This window comes from Ranitomeya imitator, chromosome 5 (genome assembly GCF_032444005.1).
Source record: "Ranitomeya imitator isolate aRanImi1 chromosome 5, aRanImi1.pri, whole genome shotgun sequence".
NCBI classification, from domain to species: Eukaryota; Metazoa; Chordata; class Amphibia; order Anura; family Dendrobatidae; genus Ranitomeya; species Ranitomeya imitator.
The window spans coordinates 54,880,684-54,904,652 of record NC_091286.1 but is presented as its reverse complement, the minus strand read 5'-3'; the positions used below and the strand labels follow the sequence as shown (position 1 = coordinate 54,904,652).

The window sequence follows — 23,969 nt, the reverse complement described above, 5'->3', positions numbered from 1 at the left end:
TCCCCCAGTTCATTACAATTCAATATCCCCTTTCCCTCCATTCCCCAATATGTTACATTTCAATTTACTTTCCCACACCAATTCATTGCAATTCTATTTCCTATTTTTCCTTCCCAATTCCTTACAATTCCATGACCTCTCTCCTACCACCCCTCCAATTCCTTTACAATTACATGTCGTCTCCCCCCAATTCATTACAAATCCATTTCCACTCCCCCCAATTCATTACAATTACATTTTCTCTTATTCACCCCTCCCTAAATTCATTACAACTTAATGTCCTATTTATACCACCACCCCCAATTCATTACAATTCCATGACCTCTCTCCTACCACCGCCCCCAATTCATTACAATTCCATGTCCTCTTTCCCATCCCTACCCTACTTGTGTCTTATTCTCCCCACTGTGTTAACAAAAAAAAAGCATTTGCGTTCCCCTCCAATGCATCCCCTGCTTCCAGTCTCTCCTCACCAGGTATCTGCTAAATGAAGCAGCTGATATGACTCTTGGCACCAGTGTACTCATAGAGAAAGTTCTGTGCCGGAAGTTAAGAATGGCTTACGGCAGCTACTCTGCAATTTGCTATTGCCGGCAATGCCAGCTTATGCGTGACAAAAAAGACTTTAATGAGGGCGATCTGGCATGGGTCATGTGGGGCCCTATGCGCTATTCCCCTTCCCTTTGACTTCTGAGCTTACCATCCTCTTTAAAAATGCAGATCATATCTGCCTTTGTCACAGCATGATAGACACTCAAGCACAATGAGCTGTCAGGTTACAGCAGTATTCCAAGGAGAGCAGAAAGGTGAGGGGCTTGGGGCGGAGCCAGAGACAGGCATGTTGTGATGCAGCAAGTGAGTGACTTAGTTTAATCCAGAGCTGGAATCACAGTTACACTGCTTAGTACTGCTATATATTGTATTTTATGCTGGTTCTTTTGTACTTGTCCTAAATAGAGAAAATAGTGTTATCTTTCACTGTCTTTTCTGATTTCTAACACGATCTGATAAGGGTGGGTTCCTGATTTGGAAGTCAGTGAACATGTTTAAATATCCTGTTTTGTCTTTGATGAAATGATTTTTATGCAGAATAATTGTTAATGTCTTTGCTGTAACTAAACAATGGTTTCATTAAGCATTGAACTGTTCCTATCTGTTTTAGGCATTCTGTAATGGCTCTGCTTCTTCTCAAATATGGATTCCAGCTGTCAAGCTTTTACTTAATGAGATGTTTGAAACACAACAATTTTCCTTTATTTCGTTACTTTCTGAGCCAGCACTGCCCATTGCCTTCTGGGGATCAACTAGATGCATTTAGACGACTGTCATATGAATGCCATTACAAAGAATGGCTGCCCTATTTGCTACTAGCGGGATTTGACCCTACACCTTTGCTGGAAGCTGCAGAGTAAGCTGTTTTATTTATTTATTTGTTTTTGTTCTTCTGATGTACATTACTTTTATGTCATTTTTGCTCACAATGATTGTCAATTAATATTGAGTTCATAGAATATGAATGCACATTGTAAATAAGAAAAAATATTAACCAGTTCTGTCCCGCACACTCTGTTTTAAGAGAGTGTGTGTAGAACGGTGGGTCAGTGGTTATCACTAAAGGCCTGCAAGTCTCTGGGTTCAAATCCCGCCAAGGACGACATCTGCAAGGAGTTTGTATGTTCTCCCTGTGTTTGTGTGGGTTTCCTCTGGGTTCTCCGGTTTTCTCCTACACTCCAAAGACATACTGATAGGGAATCTAGATTGTGAGCTCCATCGGGGACAGCGATGATAATGTGTGCAAAGTGCTGTGGAATTAATGGCGCCATATAAGAGAGCAAAATCGATATGTTATAAGCGGTATTATATATAGTACTGCGCAAAACCTTTAGGTAATGCTTTCTAAAAATAGAAGTGTTAATTTAATACCAGCAATTAAGAAAATGCAAAGTTTATGAATATTATTGATTATTTGGTGTGATCGCCCTTTGCCTTCAAAACAGCATCATTTCCCATAAATACACCTGCACATAGTTTTTGAAGGAGCTCGGCAGAGAGGTTGTTCCAAACATCTTGGAGAAATAACCACAGATCTGTGGATGTCGCTTCTGCAAATCCTTCTTACTCTTCATGTAATCCCAGACCGGCTCGATGATGTTAGGATCAGGAAACTGTGGGGTCCATATCATCACTTCCAGGACTTCTTGTTCTTCTTTACAAGGAGAGACTCCCAGGAGGAATAAAGTTAATTTCCTCCTGGCAACGGTGCTCTCAGTACTGGTGGTGCTAGGCAGCTTCAGAACATTATTAACCTGCAGATTAACCCCCATATCTACGGGTTAGTGATGTTTTTTTTTACATGACAGGTATCCTTTAATGATATTGGCTATATGTTTGAGGTCGTTCCGCTTAATAATAACTATGGAGCCAATCATCGGCTGGCTCACAGTGATGGCGGTCACATTTCTATAGCACTATGCAGTACGTTAACCCTAAGGTCCAAATATTCTGCTGCATGTTTGAGTAAGGTTACATAGACCGGTCACATTTTACACACTTTTGACTTTATACAATAAAAGTCTGGTATTCTTTGAAGATTGGACTTCCGGATTTTCTCTACATATACTACCGGGTTGGGAGCCTATCCGAGAACCTGGCGCACCCATGAGTGTCGTACTATGTACTCTATATGGAGCCATTCGGACGCCTCCCGGATGGTATTGCAATAAGGATAAGTATATGCCTACCTTTAAAAACTGTATGCAAGTGTACCTAGAAGAACTGATGCTGTTCTGAAGGCAAAGGCGATCACACCAAATATTGATGTGATTTTAGATTTCTCTTTTTGTTCATTCACTTTGCATTTTTTAATTGCTAAAAATAAATAATTAATAATTATATTTTGAAAGCGTTCATACTTTGCACCTTTTTCCACAGCTATCTAAGACTTTTGCACAGTACTGTACATGTTTTACTTTTTGTTTCTTTTGTTTTCCTAGATTAAGGCGGAGGGGAAATATAAAAATGTAAAAACAGCAAAGGATAACGAAGATACTTTTTTTTTAATGTGTTACGCTCACTTTAAGTATCATTTTTATATATTGGATACATTTTTGTTTTTTTGACGGGATGGTGCTAAAAATGGTATATTAGACTAGCAGTGGCTTTTTATAAAAATTTATTTTGTTTTCCTGCTTTTTATTTTTTTATTTTTTCTCCATTTAATTCACACTTTGTTTTCCCCATAGGGTCATAAAGGACCTTGAATGGGCATTTCAACTTTTCAATACATTTTTTTAATTCCTGATTTTCGCTGTACCTGGTGCCATCGTTACAGGGCAAAATTAGCTTTCTGAACTGATCTTGGGACGACATTTGTAACTGCTGCATAAAGCGGCTATGAAGGCAGATATGATGATAAACCATCTCTGTTCTCTCTGTGAGGGACTCTGCGGGGAGTCCGTCTGTCTGACAACTGGCTCCCCGGACCTTGCAGCTGAGTTGTCTAAGTGCAGCTGCTGACCCTTCAATGACTTTCCAAAACATGAGACCACCCTGACATTTTGAGTTAAAAGAGTAACAGTCGTTCTAATTTTTATTTCACAAATTAAAATTACAATGGGAAAATAAGGAACTTTACAATATATCTCATTAGTGCAATCCACTTTTTTCACCACCAGGATTAATACCGTATATACTCGAGTATAAGCCGACCCCCCTAAATTTGCCACAAAAAACTGGGAAAACTTATTGACTTGAGTATAAGCCTAGGGTGGAAATGCAGCAGCTACCGGTGAATTTCAAAAATAAAAATAGATGCTCCATACCGTTCATTATTGCCCCATAAGATGCTCCATATAAAGCTGTGCCACATATAATGCTCCATACTGTTCATTATTGCCCCATAGATGCTCCATATAAAGCTGTGCCACATATAATGCTCCATACTGTTCATTATTGCCCCATAGATGCTCCATATAAAGCTGTGCCACATATAATGCTCCATACTGTTCATTATTGCCCCATAGATGCTCCATATAAAGCTGTGCCATATATAATGCTCCATACTGTTCATTATTGCCCCATAGATGCTCCATATAAAGCTGTGCCATATATAATGCTCCATGCTGTTCATTATTGCCCCATAGATGCTCCATATAAAGCTGTGCCATATATAATGCTCCATACTGTTCATTATTGCCCCATAGATGTGCCATTTAAAGCTGTGCCATATAGTGCTCTGCACCGTTTATTATGGTCCCATAGATGTGCCATATAAAGCTGTGCCATATAGTGCTCTGCACCGTTCATTATTGCCCCATAGATGTGCCATATAAAGCTGTGCCCCATATAGATTGCTCTGCACCGTTCATTATTGCCCCATAGATGTGCCATAGAAAGCTCTGCCATATAGTGCTCTGCACCGTTCATTATTGCCCCATAGATGTGCCATATAAAATTGTGCTACCGGTATATATAATGCTGCGGCTGCTGCAATAAAAAAAAAAATGCCATACTCACCTCTCTTGCTTGCAGCTCCTCAGCGTCCCGTCCCGGCGTCTCTCTGCACTGACTGATCAGGCAGAGGGCGGCGCGCACACTATACGTCATCGCGCCCTCTGACCTGAACAGTCACTGCAAGAGGACGCGAAGACGGAGCGGCGCCCGGCGTGCCGCAGCCTCTTCCTCTGTCAGCGGTCACTGGCACCGCTCATTAGAGGAATGAATATGCGGCTCCACCCCTATGGGAGTGGAGTCCATATTCATAAGTTTAATGAGCGATCCCACGTGACCGCTGAACAGGGAAAGAGCTGCAGCACCGAAGACCGTGGGACGGGCAGGGGGAGCGCCGGGACTAGGTGAGTATGCCTCAGACCTTTCTCCCCCTCACCCGCCGACCCCACCGCCGACCGTGACTCGAGTATAAGCCGAGAGGGGCACTTTTAGCCCAAAAATTTGGTCTGAAAATCTTGGCTTATACTCGAGTATATACGGTAATTCGTTTTCAGAATTCTCACTTTATGTGTAAAATCTGCGTTCCTTGAAGACAGATTTTTTCATTACTGAGATAGAAAATGACAGTTGCTACTGCTAAGTTTCTATGTAGACGGAGGAAAAATTCTGCCTCTAGCTCCTCCCTCCTCTGAGGAAGCAATATATTTCTTGAGAAGTGATTGGTGGAACACATTATGAATCTTGAAAGTAGGTGGTAAAGCAAGGCGAAATGCTACTGGATTAACGGCGTCAATAGGGGCCGAAGAACCTATAGGGGCCGAAGAACCTGAGTCCCAGTTTCCAAGAAGGAACATTCAATTGAATGTTCTCCGAATACAACCACACCAAATCACCAACACTCAGGTCTGGACTCAACAAGTGTTTCCGTACTCTTATATTTGGAACCCATCCTCCCTAAATTATTAAGAACACCTTGACACACCGATGTAATAGATGAAATAAACCATTCCCTGTCAAGTACTCCTGAAGAACGATTCCTATTGAAGGAGCAAAATTGTGGATGAAAACCGTATGCCCCAAAGAATGATGATGGTTATTCAAGGCGAACTCCGCTAGAGGTAAATAAGAACCCAAATGGGAGTGGATGAGGATTAACACTCAAACAAACTCAACTATCCGAACACAAACTTCACTTCCAGTTCCTAACCACGCAATAAGGACTATCAGTGACAATTCCCAAGAGCCAGTGACGGGCAAATATAGCAGAGGGGAGTGGCCAACACTGAATAGCTGAGACAATCCAGGTTGAAGAGCTCCAGGAGATAAACTGAATTGATTAACCCTTTCACTGCCACCAAAGATGAAACCTGCACTGTTTACTAATATGGCAAAGCAGTTCTAATCAGTGCAGGAGTTTGTGAAACCAGATTCCGCAATCTAATGGCCCCTCTATTTCGAGGTATCCCTGTGACACAAAACCTAAGATAGAAATTAACATATACCCTCTCTAAGTAAGTAAAAAGCAACAGTGTATATAAATAACATACTTAGGAAACCACTGCTTTTGATCAAAAAAAGGGTAAAAGCCATTCCACTATCACCAAGGTGTACCCAGTCAGGACGGTCCTAACCTCTAGTCAAAAATGACCATGTGTCAAAAATGACCTCAATATGAATAAGGGCCAAGCATGACCGAGGTCCAACTATGGACACCCAGCAGTGGGAAGATATATACACGTAATGTCCAGCTCAAATAATCTTATTAGTAGCAGTCATCTGTAGAGGGGACAGAGGAGGAAAGAAAAGCTAGAGATAGAGCTCCTCCTCCATCTACAGTAGCAACTTTAATTTCCTATCTCCATAATGTTGCAATCTGTCTTCACTGAATACAGATTTTACAGCAGAATTCATAATTTTGAAAGTAAATAAGTACTGGAGAAGAAAGAAGCCGATTACTTTGATAAAATATATTATTATTAAATATTTATAATATTATAAATTGCTTATTTTTATGTGTTTTATTGATTTCTGAAAAAATAAAAATTAAAATGTCGGTTACTAATATTTTAGAAAAAAGTCTTAATTCCTAGGCTCTGTTTACATTGTGTTTGAGACTTCCGTGTTACATCATATAGTTATTCAGTGGCATATATTGCACATAGGCTCCCATTGTGTTGGGATCAGCCGCTGTAGTCCGACAGGAGGTAGAATATTCTCCCCTTCTGCATTCTATGGAGAGTGGGCAGCACAGTGGCTAAGTGGTTAGCACTGCAGCGCTGGGGTCAAATCCCACCAAGGACAACATCTGCAAGGAGTTTATATGTTCTCCCCGTGTTTATGTGGGTTTCCTCCGGAGTCTCCGGTTTCCTCCCACACTCCAAAGACATACTGATAGGGAATGTAGATTGTGAGCCCAATCGGGCACAGTGCCGATAATGACTTTAAAGCACTGTGGAATTAATGGAGAGATATAAAAGAATAAAATAATTCAATAAATAAATTGAAGGAAAGCCTGCCACCACTGCTACCTTTTATCATTTGCATGGATATTACAGTCATTGAGAAGTGTAAAATGGAGCGGTTTCTTAATGACCTCTAGGAAATTGTATTTCGTTCCATTATCACACACCTCAAATAGCATAAGCTGGCACATTGCTTATTAACAATGCTCTCTGACCTTGGACAGGAAAAGGAATCCACATTTCATACAGCAACAGACAACAATTAATTATTGGATTTGCATTCTCGGTAATAGTTTGATGGTTGTCAGACCACACTGTATCACTGTAGTAATGAGTATGAGAAAAACAGACTGACTCAAATAACTTGCTGAGCAAAATAGATAGTACTATATGTTATTCCTGGAAGTTTTGCTTTTTATTGGCAAAAAAAAAACATTCTTCCCAGTAATTGTTATCAGATAATATACAGTAGTGTTAAAAATAATAGTCCACTATGAGTAACCAGATTAATGATTGTTTTTGGTATAAATTATATCACCATATGTCAAACAATTTACCAGTAGGTGCAGTAGATTCTAAGGAAACCAACATTCTCAGCATTCATGATCTGCATAGTTTTGTGTGTGTGTAGTAGAATAATTAATTGAAAGGGAGTGTTCAAAATAATAGCAGTGTGGAGTTCAACTAGTGATGTCAGTTATTCTGTGAAGGAACAGGCATGTATCAGGTGGCCCTTAATTAAGGGTGAAGCCAGGACATGTTGAACATACATTTCTCCTTGAAAGCCTGAGAAATATGGGTCGTTCAAGACATTGTTCAGAAGAACAGAGTACTTTGAAAAAAAAAGTTGATTGGAGAGGGTAAAACTTATAAGGAAGTACCATTCGAATGGATGGAAGAATAGCCAGAGTGGTAAAGGCTCAGCCAATGATCAGCTCCAGGATGACCAAAGACAGTCTCAAGTTACCTGTGAGGACTGGGACAGTTAGAAGACGCCTGTGTGAAGATAATCTCTTAGCAAGAAGTCCCCGCAAAGTCCCACTGATAAAATAAAAAAAAATAAAAAGACATGTACTGAAGTGGATACAATTTGCCAAAGAACACATCAACTGGCCTAAAGAGAAATGGAGAAACATTTTGTGGACTGATGAAAGTAAAACAGGGATTTTTGTGTACTCACCGTAAAATCCTTTTCTCCGAGCCACTCATTGGGCGACACAGGACCGTGGGTGTATGCTGCTGCCACTAGGAGGCTGACACGAAGTGGATACATAAGAGTTAGCTCCTCCTCTGCAGTATACACCACCCACTGGCTCCAGACAGAACCAGTTTAGTGACCAAGCAGTAAGAGATTAGAATCCTCAAGAATAGATACAACATGCAGTTACAACATATTAAATTGTAAAGACAATAATAGCCATCAGGCCAACAGGGTGGGTGCTGTGTCCCCCAATGAGTGGCTCGGAGAAAAGGATTTTACGGTGAATACACAAAAATCCCTGTTTCTCCTTCGCCACATTGGGGGACACAGGACCGTGGGACATAACAGAATAAACTCCCGGCATCCGCTGTCTAAAGACGCGCTACCACTGCCTGCAATCTCCATTTACCCAGGCCCGCGTCTGCTGGTGCCTGAGTATGGACATTGTAATGCTTTGAGAAAGTTTGCAGGCTAGACCAGGTCACCACCTTACAAACCTGTTCCGCAGACGGTTGATGCTGAATGTCCCATGAAGCACCTACCGACCGAGTGGAGTGTGCCTTGATCTCCGCTGGAATAGACTTGCCGCTGTACGCGTTAAACTTCTTGAATGGCCGACTGAATCCATCTGGCTACTGTCAACTTAAAAGCGGCCGATCCCTTCCGGTGCCCCTCCGGGAGCACGAACAGGGCGTACATCTGGTGAAAAGGCGCCGTCCTAGACACGTACCTAGTGAGAGCTCTTACAAAGAACTGAAGAGTGAAAAGATTTCTCCACACGGTGCACTGGTGCTGGGCAAAACGAGGGTAGGACAATCTTGTTAAGGAGAACGACACCACTTTAGGAAGGAAGTACGGGGACGGCCTGAGGACCACCTTGTTTCTGTGAAAAGACAGAAAAGGAGCTCAGCAGGAGGGAGCAGCTAACTCCGAGGCCCTTCTGATTGATGTTACCGCGACTAGGGGGACGACCTTCCATGAGAGGTGGGAGAGAGAGACAACCCTGTAACGGTTTGAAGGTAGATTCCTATAAGAAAACCTAGGACCAAGATAAGGCCCCAGGCGTCTAAAGGCGTTCTGTAGGGAGGTACCACATGAGCGACTCCCAGAAGAAAGTTCTCTCTCGCGGCTTGGAAGAGACTTTACGCTGAAACAATACGGACAAGGAAGACCTGCCCTTTGAGGGAGCTCGGCGTTAGGCCCGAGTCCAGACCGGACTGAATGAATTGAAAAAAGGTAATGGAAAAAAACAGAGGAGATCGACCTCGGCCTCTACACCAATCAAAAAAGGCTTTCATGTCCGGTGATAGATGCGTACCGACACTGGCTTCTGAGCATTAACCATGGTGGAAGCTAACTCATTGGAGAAGCCAGCTACGGTTAGGACCCAGGATTCAATGGCCAAGGGCCCCCGAGTTCTGGTGGTCAAACAGGCCGTGGAAAGGCAGGTCCGCTTGATCTGGTAGACGCTAAGGGACGTATGCGACAACCTGCAGTAATTTTGCATACGATGCTTGGCTTGGCCAGTTTTGAGAACTAAGATCACCGGTACTCCCTTCGCTTTGATCTTCCTGAGGCCTTCGGAAGCAAAAGCAATGAATGCAGGTAGGGAAGATGGAAACTGACTCCACGGAGGGACGAGCGCGCCAACCCGATGGCTGTCGGGTCCCAGGATCGAGCCACAAACACGAGCATTTTGGCATTCAACCAGGACGCTATCAGGTCCACGGCCGGAGACCTCTAGTGAAGACAGGCCAGCTGGTAAATCTCCGGATGGAGACATCACGGTGCCGAGACAAGGCTTTGACGGCTGAGGAAGTCCGCAGCCCAGTTTTCTATGCTCGGAAGTGAACAGTCATGCGAGTGTTTCCTATTGGCCCAGCGCAGGATATGTGCCACCTCGCGCATTGCTGCTTTGCTGCGAATGCCCCATCTGTAAGCCATGGCCGTGGCAATGTCTGATTGAATTCGGATGGGACAGCCTGTCAGAAGTCGATGGAACAGCCGCAGGAACAGGCGGATCGCTCGGGTCTCCAAGTCATCGATGGGAAGAGAAGACTCATGAGGAGACCAATTCCCCTGGATAGTGAAATGACGAAGGAGAAGATGCTCCTGTCACATGCGTCCAGAAGCACATGTTGCCCCTCATACCAAGGCAGATGGAACGAAGAGATGGTTGGCAAAGTGCTCGGGGCTGAAGGGCTAGCAAGATGATCAATCCGAAGGGCAAGGCTGAGATGAAAATGTTCTTTAGGGATGGCGAAGCGCAGGAACCCTTGGAGAGGGGAGACTCCATCTTCAAATGCCGTACTCTGACAAAACTGTTCAGATGCTTTAGGTCCAGGATGGCCTTGGCTGTAGCACCCTGTTTTGGGACCCCAAACAGAATCGAATAGAAACCCCTGAAGTTCTCGTTTCCCGGAACCGGAGTAATGACCCCATCTTGCGGAAGTGACTCGGGATGGGAAATGCTGGTCATGAATCGTAACAAAGAAATCTCTGGTGGGGAGGAAAAATCAGGATATGTAGGTAAGCATCTCGGATGTCGATGGATGCCAAAAAAGTCTCCCTCTTCCATAGAAGCGAAGAGTGAACGCAGAGATTTCATGCGAAAATGACGAACATTGACAAACTTTTTGAGAAGTTTGAGGTCTTGAAAACAATGGATAGACAGGCCTGAATGAATAGGAGTAGGCGGCCGCCCACCCTGCTGGTGACGACTGGACGACGCCAGTAGTCAGCAGCAGAAAATCTCTTGAGACCTAGATCCCGACTGTTTAGTGCGAGATTACCATTGATGACTAGTTCTGTATGAGACTACAAAACCTCTGTCCATGTGTGGGGAGCGCCCAGACCCGGGAGAGGTAGTGGCAGTGGACCAACCTGGGTTGGAGCAAAGGGATCGGAAATAAAACTGTTGATGTCTCCGAAAGGGACACCTAAGCCTCTGCTGGGGAAGAAATATACTCTTTCCTCCCGTGGCATCAGAAAAAAGCTGATTCAACTTCTCTCCAAATAGGCGACCGCTCAGGAAAGGCTGAGGATATCAAGCGCTTCCACTCTGAGCGTAATACTCTGCCGATTGTCACTGAATTCACTGTCGATAGAGTAGAACAGCCAGCCACGTCCAAGATGCGTGTTCCAGGTTATCACCAGCCCAAGAAATTTGAGCGGCAAGATGTACTGCTTCAGAGGGGATAATTACTGCTCAATGGATTTGACCAGGGTATCTGCCCAGAAGACTATCGCCTTAGAAACGCATGCTGTGGCAGATGAAGGACAGAGGGTCGAGCCTGAGGCCTCAAATAACAGAACGAGCCAGATGTTCTATCTGACGGGCTGTGAGAGTTTTAAAAAATGACCCAACCGGTACAGATGAAAGGGCCTTGGATGCTAGGCGAGACACTGTCGGGTCTACAACAAGGGATTCCGCCCAGTCCTTGCTCGGCACAGGAAAAAAGGATATTTCGCTTCAAGAGACTTTGTCCTGTGAAGCGTTTTTAAGGTCACTCTGTAACGATTGAGTGTGGCCGTAAACTGAGGGTGGACTGCAAAAGTCTAATGGGGGCGTTTAGTCCTGTTAAAGGACACAGCTTGATCTGGAACGGAATCAGATTTCACTTCAACGCTTAATGTACACCTCAATCAGCGCACCATTTTTACGGAACACTTCACAAATTTGCGTGTCCTCCTTGCACAGGGGCCATGCTAATCCTCCATATCATTCCAATTTTAGTATATGTGCTGCCGAAGCGAGCACCTGGAACTGGCCCCAAGTCCAAGGAGCCGTCCGATTCGTACTCAGAATCGCGGTCGTTACCGACCCCTGGAAAGGGAGAGCAAGAAGCAGAACATGCAGACAAGAATGCACAAGAATGCTCTGGGGATGTGCTGCGGATCCTTTCCCTAGACACCTGTAAGGCTCTAGAGTGCTCTCGGGCCCCTGCTGACCGACTTCTCCCGTATGGGAGAGGATCCATTTATGCAGATCTGCACATACTCCAATCCCCGGAGGGATCATGGAGGGACTCAATCGCTTTGGCCAGAAAAGCCATGGATTTTTTACAGTGACGAAGCCCACTCAGTGGGACTATGTACCCTGGGCTCGGTGGCAGCGGAGGGCTTCTGGGGGTCCTTTGGAGTCACAGCTGATCGTGTGACCCCTGTTGTAAGTTGGGACATTGTACCCTTCTAAGTGTTCCCTTTAAAAACGTAGGGAATTCTGCAGTGAGAGTTACAGCAGGGAGGAGGAGGAGGGTGGTCTAACGCAGCACTCCCTTACCCAGATCCTGTGTCCCCAGGTCCTTCTGCGTGGCACTGTAGCTGCTGAGCCTCCCCAGAGAGTGCTGACGCTGCGGCTGAGATGGTCCCGACAAATTGCCTCAGAGACCACTGCCGGAAGTGTGTGTCCAGAGGGTCCGTGGGAGGAAGGGAGATCTGACGAGATTAGAAGGGGCGCTTCTCGTCTTGTACGAGAAGCGCCAGAAAGGTGGGTGGAGCCGCTGGGAAGCGTCATAGCGGGGGCAGAGTTACAGAATGCTGCCTAGCAGAGAACCGAAGCCGGGGACTAAATTTATCGGCGCCGGTACTGGAAGGGCCCGGGAGCGCCGCCAGGAGAAGACCCCCTCTATCCAGCGCCACCACAAACCGCCTTCCCAGAGCCCTCCAGCCCCGGCACTTACCCAAAGAAGCTGCCAAGTGGCAGGTAAGCCAGCGATATACGGCGGGTACATGTCCTCCTGCCGCCGCTGCTGGTCTTGGACGATGCAGGGAAAAGGGAATCATCCTCGATCGACCATCCCTTTAATGGGGAAGTGGAGAGGAACCGACCACCTCCTTGAAACATCCGCTTTAAGGCTACGTTCAGACTAGCGTTGTGCTAGTGTGCGTCGGGTTAGCGTCGGGCGACGCAGCGGCGACGCACGCGTCATGCGCCCCTATGTTTAACATGGGGGACGCATGCGTTTTTGTTTGTTGCGTTTTGCAACAAATGCGTCTTTTTTGCCGCAAGCGTCGGACCAAGAAAACGCAACAAGTTGCATTTTTCTTGCGTCCTATTTTCGGCAAAAAACGACGCACGCGTCGCAAAACGCAGCGTTTTTGCGTGCGTTTTGCCGCGTTTTTGCGTGCGTTGTGCGTTGCGTCGCCGACGCAGCGGCGCACAACGCTAGTCTGAACGTAGCCTAACAGTGGTGGTGCAGTGGTGGCTGCTTGGACGCTATGAGGTGGGCCTCTGTACATCCAAAGGGTTAATCCCCTAGTGTGGGACAGGGCTAATGTCCGGCATTAGGCATGGCTGTGGAAGAGGGTACGTGGAGGCGACACTCCATGTGCTCGTCCATAAAGTGTGGGGAGATCGGTGCCCTTGATGGGACCCGTCGCCCCTAAAAAAAATTCCGCTCAGGCGTGGCATCCCACGTCGCAGGAGAGGATACGGAGAGGCGACACTCGGTGCTCGCCTGTTGATGGTTTGAGGAGTTCGAAACCTTAAAAATCAAGCAAAAAGATGAAAAATAAAAGAAAAAAGAAAAAACTTTTAGGTCTGAAGACCAGACCAGTGTGCCTCCTACGGACACTAAGCAAAAACTGGTTCTGTCTGGAGCCAGTGGGTGGTGTATACTGCAGAGGAGCTGCTATCTATTTTTTGTATCCACTTAGTGTAAGCCTCCTAGTGGCAGCAGCATACACCCACGGTCCTGTGTCCCCCAATGTGACGAAGGAGAAATTGTTCTTTTTGGGTCCAAGGGCTTCAGATAGTTCATCAGACCACCCCCCAAACTCTGCATTCAAGCAATAGTACAGTCTCAAGACAGTGAAGCATGGTGGTGAAGCTTCATGATATGGGCATGTTTCTCATACTATGGGGCCGGACTTATTTACCGCACACCAGGGATCATGGACCAGTTTGCATATAATAAAATACTTGAAGAGGTCATATTGCCTTATGCTGACGAGGATGTGCCCTTGATATGAGTGTTTCAACAAGACAACGACCCTAAACACACAAGTAAACGAGCAAAATCTTGGTTCCAGTCCAACAAAATTGAGGTTATGGAGTGGCCGGCCCAATTCCCGGACCTTAATCTGATAGAACACTTGTGGCGTTGACATAAAAAATGCCGTTTCTGAGGCAAAGCCAAAATATGCCGAAAAATTGTGAGATGTAGTCCAATCATCCTGGGCTGAAATAAGAGGTGACCGGGAAGTTGGCTGACTATGCAACATAGATGTGAAGCCGTTCTAAAAAAACTGTAGCTATACACCTAAATATTAGGTCAGTGATTCACAGGAATGCTAAATCCGCAAAAAAATAGTACGTATTGTGAGTTTGTAAAGACAAATGGAGACACTCTTATTTTTTAGAACCGCCCAATGTTCATTTTTTGTTTTCTGTAAAGTAGTTAAACTTATGGTATTTACATTTCTCTTCATGTTTTTAATTAGAAAACAGCATGCAATGTTCCCAATGCTGGAAATAAAAACCGTTTTGTGATTAATAACTCATGTTTTTGAAGACACTGCTATTATTTTGAACACTACTGTATACTAGGATTTGTTAACCTGTTTTCACCGGACAACCCCTTTATCACCTATATATAGGATAGGTGATTAGCTTTTGGATTAGTGGGGTCCAACTGCTGGGACCCTCACTGATCAGCACAAGGGGGTCTTTTTATTGTCATTAGAATGTCCCGACTACTGCTCTATCACTCCTTATGGGACTACTGAGCGATTCAAGGCTCACAATGCAAATTTCGTATCAGTATTTCTTTGGAATATAGCAGGAAATCGGAGAACCTGGAGGAAACGCATGAGAACATAAAATCTCCATGCAGATGTTGTCATTGGTGGGATTGGAACCCAAGACCCCAGCAAAGCAAAGCAACTTTGCTAACCACTGAGCCACCGTCTTGTTGTCTTTGGCATGTTTGTTGTTTCTGGTGATTTCTGCTCATTAATGCTCATGCACAATTAAAGTTGAAACAGCGCTACCCATTAATTTTACCCTATTTGATCCTTTAACCCCTTATTGAAGTTTGACCTCCTTGTACATCAGGGTGCAGGTGTTTGGACCAGACTCCGGAGCTGGGCCAACTCCAAACACCATGGCTGCCAGCTGAATTATACAGGATTATATAGTAGGAATCCTGCTCTAACAGCAATGACTGACGCTCTTATCGCTGCTGTTTAAACCCGTTGGGTAGGTGCACACAACATCTTTTAGACATTTGCAAACCAAGCAAGGTTTTCAGGAGGAAGACACTTAGGGACACCTCGGTGTGTTTCATCCTGAAGCCTCTTTTTTGCATCTTCTTTGGAAGTGAGCTTTTTATTTTATTAATTATTTAACTTCTACTGAATAAACTAGTGAGTGAAGAATGGTCGAGTTACTTTTTGTTTACCCTAAAGATCAGCGCGGGGCACAACAGGGAGATAGGTAGCAACTACCTGTTAGTTTTTAGACCCATAGTAAAAAAGAAATAAACAGTGAAATAGTCCTGGATAACCCCTTTAATGGCCAGAGTGAAAATTGGATGATTTCTGATTTTAATTTAATACAGATTAAGATATGGGGGAAAAACTATTAATAAAACCTTTAAAAAATACATTAAACAAAAAAGATTTTAAAAAAATAGGTAATTTTCTGATGACACCTTCATTTTAACTACAAGTATCAGTCATTGACAGCGGCACTTAGGCAGCGCGATACTGGTGGTGTGCCATTTTGGGTCCCCATCTGACCCCGGGTTATGCAATAATGGGGTGCCGATAATTTCCCATGGCAGTTGGTGGCCTGATGAAGGCATCCATGCCTGCCATCTTGGTATTCCTGTGAAACCCAGCCAACGGTGCCTTTATGACCCCCAGTTATGCAGTAGTGGGTTGCCAATACTTTGCCATGGCAGTTGGTGACATGATGAAGGCACCCATGCCTGGCATCTTGGTATTCCTGTGAAGCCCAGCTAACGGTGCCTTTATGACCCCCAGTTATGCAGTAGTGGGATGCTGATAATTTGCCATGGCAGTTGGCGGCCTGATGAAGGCACCCATGCCTGACATCTTGGTATTCCTGTGAAGCCCAGCCAATGGTGCCTTTATGACCTCACAGTTAGGCAATAATGGGGTGCCGATAATTTGCCATGGCTGTTGTTGACCTGATGAAGGCACCCATGCCTGGCATCTTGGTATTCCTGTGAAGCCCAGCCAACGGTGCCTTTATGACCCCCAGTTATGCAGTAGTGGGGTGCCAATAATTTGCCGTGGCAGATGGTGGCATGATGAAGGCACCCATGCCTGGCATCTTGGTATTCCTGTGAAGCCCAGCTAACGGTGCCTTTATGACCCCCAGTTATGCAGTAGTGGGGGTGCCAATAATTTCCCATGGCAGTTGGTGGCCTGATGAAGGCACCCATGCCTGACATCTTGGTATTCCTGTGAAGCCCAGCCAATGGTGCCTTTATGACCCCACAGTTAGGCAATAATGGGGTGCTGATAATTTGCCATGGCTGTTGCTGACCTGATGAAGGCACCCATGCCTGCCATCTTGGTATTCCTGTGAAGCCCTGCCAACGGTGCCTTTATGACCCCCAGTTATGCAGTAGTGGGGTGCTGATAATTTGCCATGGCTGTTGGTGGCCTGATGAAGGCACCCATGCCTGGCATCTTGGTATTCCTGTGAAGCCCAGCCAACGGTGCCTTTATGACCCCCAGTTAGGCAATAATGGGGTGCCGATAATTTCCCATGGCAGTTGGTGACCTGATGAAGGCCCAAGCATCTAACTATTTGCATCACTAACTTTTCTACAAAGTTCAGCACCGAGTCCTAACAATAGCAAGTAGTAATAAATAAACCCTTTAATACTGTAGTATTTTAGGATTCCACATTTTCTAAATGCAGCAAAACAATAAAAATAACACCTCATCCAGCAGCCGCAGACATGGCATTTACTTCTGATTGTTCTCATTATTCTCATGCGTAACAAAATATACACACAGAAAAAAAATTAGCGAGTTTGAAGTTGGAAAGATTTACTTGCTGAAATAATTGCCTGTCACAATACAGTTTGCAAATTGGATATTCTGAAAAGGCATAAGACAGGCATGATATATAAAATACTTGCAAGTCAGCCGAAGCGGGTGAGAAAAAAAATCCCACAAACAAATTAAAATTGTTTCCAATAGAATAAGAAATGTTTACTAATTAAACTTGCCGTGGTGTTGTCATGGGCCGGATACAATATTGCTTCAGAAAACCATCACTTATGATTTATATGAAAGTTAAATATCTGGAGTTTACAGCACTTTTCCCTGTGGTATAATTGAAGGACACATCTACTAACAATGAGGTTTCCTGAGCGAAACACTGTTGTCCACACAAATCATACACTACCTTTCACATATCATACGGACAAGAGAACAGCGGCACAGCCGTGTGGATAATTATAACACTCAGTGTACCCAGCACTGGTAAAAAAAAAAAAAGATTCTAGAGTCGAAAACATACATTTATTTGGACTGATCTCTAACGTAAAAAGCCTTCTTACAGAACTAGCGACTTTATAACAATGTCAGAAAGGTAAATTGTCAGGGTAGGTGGTTTTGGGAGGAAATATTACTTTGCTAAAATGTGAAGGTCTCAAAATTTTATGATGTGCAAATTGCCTCTTCAGAGAGGAAGAGGACTTGAACTCTAGCGCCAACTATAGGAAGTAGCGATCCTAAAAGTCAATATCGACCCTTTAACGAGCCTTGTCACATGACTTAGGATAAAAGCCAAATCGGAATTTCAGTTTGCAGACACGGTGTTTCGGTGTGATTGCCCCTCCTCAGTGCAAAGTATGAGATCTGGTTTGGCTGGGTGAGAGGCTACTGGCAGGGATCTAAAGGTACCGTCACACATAACGATTTCTTTAACGATATTGTTGCTTTTTGTGACGTAATAACGATATCGTTAACGAAATCATTATGTGTGACAGCGACCAATGATCAGACCCCTGCTGGGAGATCGTTGGTCGCTGGGGAATGATCAGGACCTTTTTTTGGTCGCTGATCATCCGCTGTCATCGCTGAATCGGCGTGTGTGACGCCAATCCAGCGATGTGTTCACTGGTAAACAGGGTAAATATCGGGTTACTAAGCGCAGGGCCGCGCTTAGTAACCCGATATTTACCCTGGTTACCATTGTAAATGTAAAGAAAAAAAAACAGTACATACTCACATTCCGGTGTCTGTCACATCCCTCGCCGTCAGCTTCCCGCACTGTGTCAGCGCCGGCCATAAAGCACAGCGGTGATGTCACCGCTGTGCTCTGCTTTACGGCCGGCCCTCACAGTCAGTGCGGGAAGCTGACGGCGAGGGATGTGACAGACATCGGAATCTGAGATAGAAAGCAGAGGGTGGTTATAAATGGTATAGTCTCTAACTGGGTCGCTGTGACCAGTGGGGTACCGCAGGGGTCAGTATTGGGACCTGTTCTCTTCAACATATTCATTAATGATCTGGTAGAAGGTTTACACAGTAAAATATCGATATTTGCAGATGATACAAAACTATGTAAAGCAGTTAATACAAGAGAAGATAGTATTCTGCTACAGATGGATCTGGATAAGTTGGAAACTTGGGCTGAAAGGTGGCAGATGAGGTTTAACAATGATAAATGTAAGGTTATACACATGGGAAGAAGGAATCAATATCACCATTACACACTGAATGGGAAACCACTGGGTAAATCTGACAGGGAGAAGGACTTGGGGATCCTAGTTAATGATAAACTTACCTGGAGCAGCCAGTGCCAGGCAGCAGCTGCCAAGGCAAACAGGATCATGGGGTGCATTAAAAGAGGTCTGGATACACATGATGAGAGCATTATACTGCCTCTGTACAAATCCCTAGTTAGACCGCACATGGAGTACTGTGTCCAGTTTTGGGCACCGGTGCTCAGGAAGGATATAATGGAACTAGAGAGAGTACAAAGGAGGGCAACAAAATTAATAAAGGGGATGGGAGAACTACAATACCCAGATAAATTAGCGAAATTAGGATTATTTAGTCTAGAAAAAAGACGACTGAGGGGCGATCTAATAACCATGTATAAGTATATAAGGGGACAGAGGATCTGTTTATACCAAGGAAGGTGACGGGCACAAGGGGGCATTCTTTGCGTCTGGAGGAGAGAAGGTTTTTCCACCAACATAGAAGAGGATTCTTTACTGTTAGGGCAGTGAGAATCTGGAATTGCTTGCCTGAGGAGGTGGTGATGGCGAACTCAGTCGAGGGGTTCAAGAGAGGCCTGGATGTCTTCCTGGAGTAGAACAATATTGTATCATACAATTAGGTTCTGTAGAAGGACGTAGATCTGGGGATTTATTATGATGGAATATAGGCTGAACTGGATGGACAAATGTCTTTTTTCGGCCTTACTAACTATGTTACTATGTTACTATGAGTATGTACTGTTTTTGTTTTTTTTACATTTACAATGGTAACCAGGGTAAATATCGGGTTACTAAGCGCGGCCCTGCGCGTAGTAACCCGATGTTTACCCTGGTTACCCGGGGACTTCGGCATCGTTGGTCGCTGGAGAGAGCTGTCTGTGTGACAGTTTTTCAGCGACCACACAACGACTTACCAACGATCACGGCCAGGTCGTATCGCTGGTCGTGATCGTTGGTAAATCGTTTAGTGTAACGGTACCTTAAGGGATGTTTTTCCTTGTGGTTTTGTCTTTTATCTTAAGTTATATGACAAGGCTCGTTAAAAAGTCAATATTGGCTTAGGATTGTTACTTCCACTAGTCCTCTGAAAAGGCAATTTGCATATTTAATTTCCCAGAGGAGCATACATGATGTGTAAGTGTCCTCACACTGACTGTCTTGTTATCTCCACAAGGAGAAGCATTGCCCCTTAGATCAAAAAATGGTCAAATCCATCGCACTACAAACTAGTACCTTACCGCTCTCTGTCCGCCATTATTTTCTTAACTTTGTTTCCCAATTAAGTCACACCACTAATTAATATCAATCCATTACTGCTTGTGACGCTATTGTTGGTAATTTCCAAATGGAATAATGAAAATAAAAAGCTATTGTAAAGAATACCGCCAGTTAACCATTGTAAATGGGGAAAAAAAGAAGTACCGTAATTGGAAAAGAAGAGAAATCTGACTGCTTTTCTTGCCAGCAGCCGCTAGAAGTTGCTGTTCAGCTCCGTTCAATATTTAGATTCGTCTGCCGCCAGGGCTAATAACAGGTGACGGGCGGCATATTGATGACCTGTCCTGTGGATATCATACGTCCGGACAACCTCTTTAGTTTTATTAATTCGGTAGACTAAATTATTACTAATTTCAGGATTTACTGCTGCCATAAAAAGGTCTGTAATAAACGCCAGGGATGTCTCTTGGCCACGTCTTGGTTTTGGGATTCCATTTCTTGTTTGTTTTCTTTCTTGTATTTCTTAGTACCTGGGATCCATTTGCTGTAGTCTCTTTGTGTAATGACTTTTTATGGAAGAACACAAAAGTACCATAATTAGCCCTTCATAATATATATATAGCAATAATATACCGTGTATAGTGCAAACATATCGGACAGTGTCAGCGGAGGCATAGTTGGGAAGAGATGGGAGCAGCGTTGTATATAGATGTACGAGCTTCAGAAAGCATAAAGAATTAACAGCTCCGGCATCATCTGGAGCACAATTTCCCCAGGGCCTGAGATATCACTTTCTACTTCATTAAAAAAAAAAAGCCGCTCTGAACAGCTAACCACCTTGGCCCCCTCCTCGGAATCGACGCGTGTCACGGCCCTCTTCACATCGGACTCTCTTGGGTAAAGAGTGAAAAAATACTCACTTTTAGAGACTGTGACATTTTATCTCGGGCATAAAGTAAGGTGTTTTTTTTTTTTGTGTATTTAGTGATGTTATTTCTAATTATTCAACTGATTGACAAATGTATAACTGGTAGGAAAAACTAAAAACAAAAACTGACTTTTATTAATTTACCCTAAAAGTAACATGCACTAGACAATACTGTACACTTTGATCAGTTTATGGTGAAGAGTCCGTCGTAATTCATTAAAGCCACTTCATAAAAATTCTGGAGTAAATTCCTTTTAAAAGCACAACTTTTTTTTTTGGCAATTTGGATTTGCACAAAAAGTTTGGAACATTTCCAACTTTCAGCCCAGTATCTCCCAGGTCCGCCAAAATAGGCAGCGCTGGGTCGTGACGCTACCGCTGGTCTAACTCATGGCTAGCTGAGACTAGTAAGATTTGTAGCGAGGCAGACGCCATGGGATGATTGTGGGTTAAATGCTACCTTTAATCCCCCAGTTATGTCTGCTTTGCTAAATGCTCGCAATCCCCCTACAATATTGACCTAAGCAACTGCGTAGATGCACATGCGCTGCGTCTTTCCAGACTGCGCCATGTCTATTTATCTTGCAGAGACGTGAGCTACCGCAAGATAAATATCACCCATCCAATGTATTGGGTGCGGTGATTCTGCTGTTCAATGAACACATGCGTAATCATCTGCGTTCAAAAGCCGGCAGAGCTTTGGACGTAGCGGACATGTGCTGCGTCCAAAGCGCTGCCGATTACTGACCGTGGGGACGTAGCCTTAGGACCCGGACACGCACATCTGCAGCACATGTCGGGAGAATAACATAGGCAGTGAGTATTGTGATGTCGATGCCTCTTTTATGCCATTAGTTCTTTTACGCATTTCCATATAATGAGTGGAAACCTATAAGAAGTGCTGCAGGAGTGTTACTTTATGGGAAATGGAAGTCTTTATTAATAGCTGATGTCAGAACTCTTGTGTCAGCAAAATGAAATTACTGCATATGTGAATTATTGGAGAGCGGCAGATGTTAAAGTTTCCCAAAGGTGATATCGTAAGACAAAGAATGGAGACTGAGTTCCATAAAAAAATAGCAACAGTGCGGTTTTAAAACTTAACATTTACTAGTCAGTTCCTAAAAAGAGGCTCAATGCCTCTATAAAAGTAGGTGAAGGAATGAAATCAACACACACAAAAATTAGCAAGTAGCAGATTGTTCACCTCCCTGTTTGGGAAGAAAATATTTCTGACTTTCGTCACACCATATGAAAGGTTCATGTAAACAAATAAAGAGCCCAAATCTATTTCTGGGAGAAATTATTAATTATAAAGGGCTAACCTTTACATTTTGTTTGCATATAGCATGCAAATGTAGCAGCTGGCTATTTGCCACATATATAATGGGAACTGCAGTAAGGAACAATCTCACCAGATGTTGTATTCCATCTTCTTCTGCAGTCTCAGGTCCCGGTATTGTCCCTGTCAGTCCCTGTTATTAGGCTGATTCTGGCACCCCGAGACTCCCACCCTTACAAGGACAGTCTACGTTTAGCCCTATCGACTAGCCCTTTTTGATTGCTCTTTATTTGTTTACATGAACCTTTCATATGGTGTGACGAATGTCATAAATATTTTCTTCCGAAACAGGGAGGGTTGAACAATCTGCTACTTGTTAGTTGTTATGTGTATTGATATCACTGTTTCACATAATTTTATAGAGTTGTTGAACCTCTTTTTAGGAACTGACTAGTAAAGGTTAAGTTTTAAAACCGCACTGTTGCTATTTTATCTGATCCTATTGCGGTACAAAAGGTGGTGGGAGAATATTTGTAGTATTTCTCTCGCTATTGTGAGGCAGTGACTGGTATCACAGGTAGGGGTCGCTGTTTGTTCTCCCCAGGATGCGCATGGATGCGTAGTGAAGCCATGAGGGGGCATTGCAGTCACAGGTGTAGCTGGGATAGCAGTGGTTACATAGTTACATAGTTATTAAGGTTGAAGGAAGACTATATGTCCATCTAGTTCAACCCATAGCCTAACCTAACATGCCCTAACATGTTGATCCAGAGGAAGGCAAAAAAAACCCATGTGGCAAAGAGTAAGCTCCACATTGGGGAAAAAAATTCCTTCCCGACTCCACATACGGCAATCAGACTAGTTCCCTGGATCAACGCCCTATCAAGGAATCTAGTGTATATACCCTGTAACATTATACTTTTCCAGAAAGGTATCCAGTCCCCTCTTAAATTTAAGTAATGAATCACTCATTACAACATCATACGGCAGAGAGTTCCATAGTCTCACTGCTCTTACAGTAAAGAATCCGCGTCTGTTATTATGCTTAAACCTTTTTTCCTCCAAACGCAGAGGATGCCCCCTTGTCCCTGTTTCAGGTCTATGATTAAAAAGATCATCAGAAAGGTCTTTGTACTGTCCCCTCATATATTTATACATTAAAATAAGATCACCCCTTATTCTTCGTTTTTCCAAACTAAATAGCCCCAAGTGTAATAACCTATCTTGGTATTGCAGACCACCCCAGTCCTCTAATAACCTTGGTCGCTCTTCTCTGCACCCGCTCCAGTTCAGCTATGTCTTTCTTAAACACCGGAGACCAGAACTGTGCACAGTATTCTAAGTGTGGTCGAACTAGTGACTTGTATAGAGGTAAAATTATATTCTCCTCATGAGCATCTATGCCTCTTTTAATGCATCCCATTATTTTATTTGCCTTTGTAGCAGCTGCCTGACACTGGCCCCTGAATATGAGTTTGTCATCCACCCATACACCCAGGTCTTTTTCATTGACGGTTCTGCCCAGAGTTTTAGAATTAAGCACAGTTATTCATCTTATTACTTCTACCCAAGTGCATGACCTTACATTTATCCCAATTAAAGCTCATTTGCCATTTATCAGCCCAAGCTTCTAGTTCACATAAATCATCCTGTAATATAAAATTGTCCTCCTCTGTATTGATTACCCTGCAGAGTTTAGTGTCATCTGCAAATA

General features: G+C 43.9%; 1 protein-coding gene and 1 non-coding gene across 2 annotated transcripts in view; one reads left to right on the top strand and one right to left on the bottom strand.

Moving 5' to 3' along the window:
• Positions 1–23,969, top strand: part of ASB3 (ankyrin repeat and SOCS box containing 3) — a 157,230-nt gene that overhangs the window by 117,853 nt on the left and 15,408 nt on the right. Inside the window, exon 9 of the mRNA XM_069768682.1 lies at positions 1,163–1,408. Coding sequence (XP_069624783.1) covers positions 1,163–1,408 — 246 coding nt within the window. The remainder of the gene's footprint in view (positions 1–1,162; positions 1,409–23,969) is intronic.
• Positions 11,768–11,872, bottom strand: LOC138639789 (U6 spliceosomal RNA). Its single transcript, XR_011313357.1, has one exon. It is a non-coding gene; the product is annotated as a U6 spliceosomal RNA (small nuclear RNA).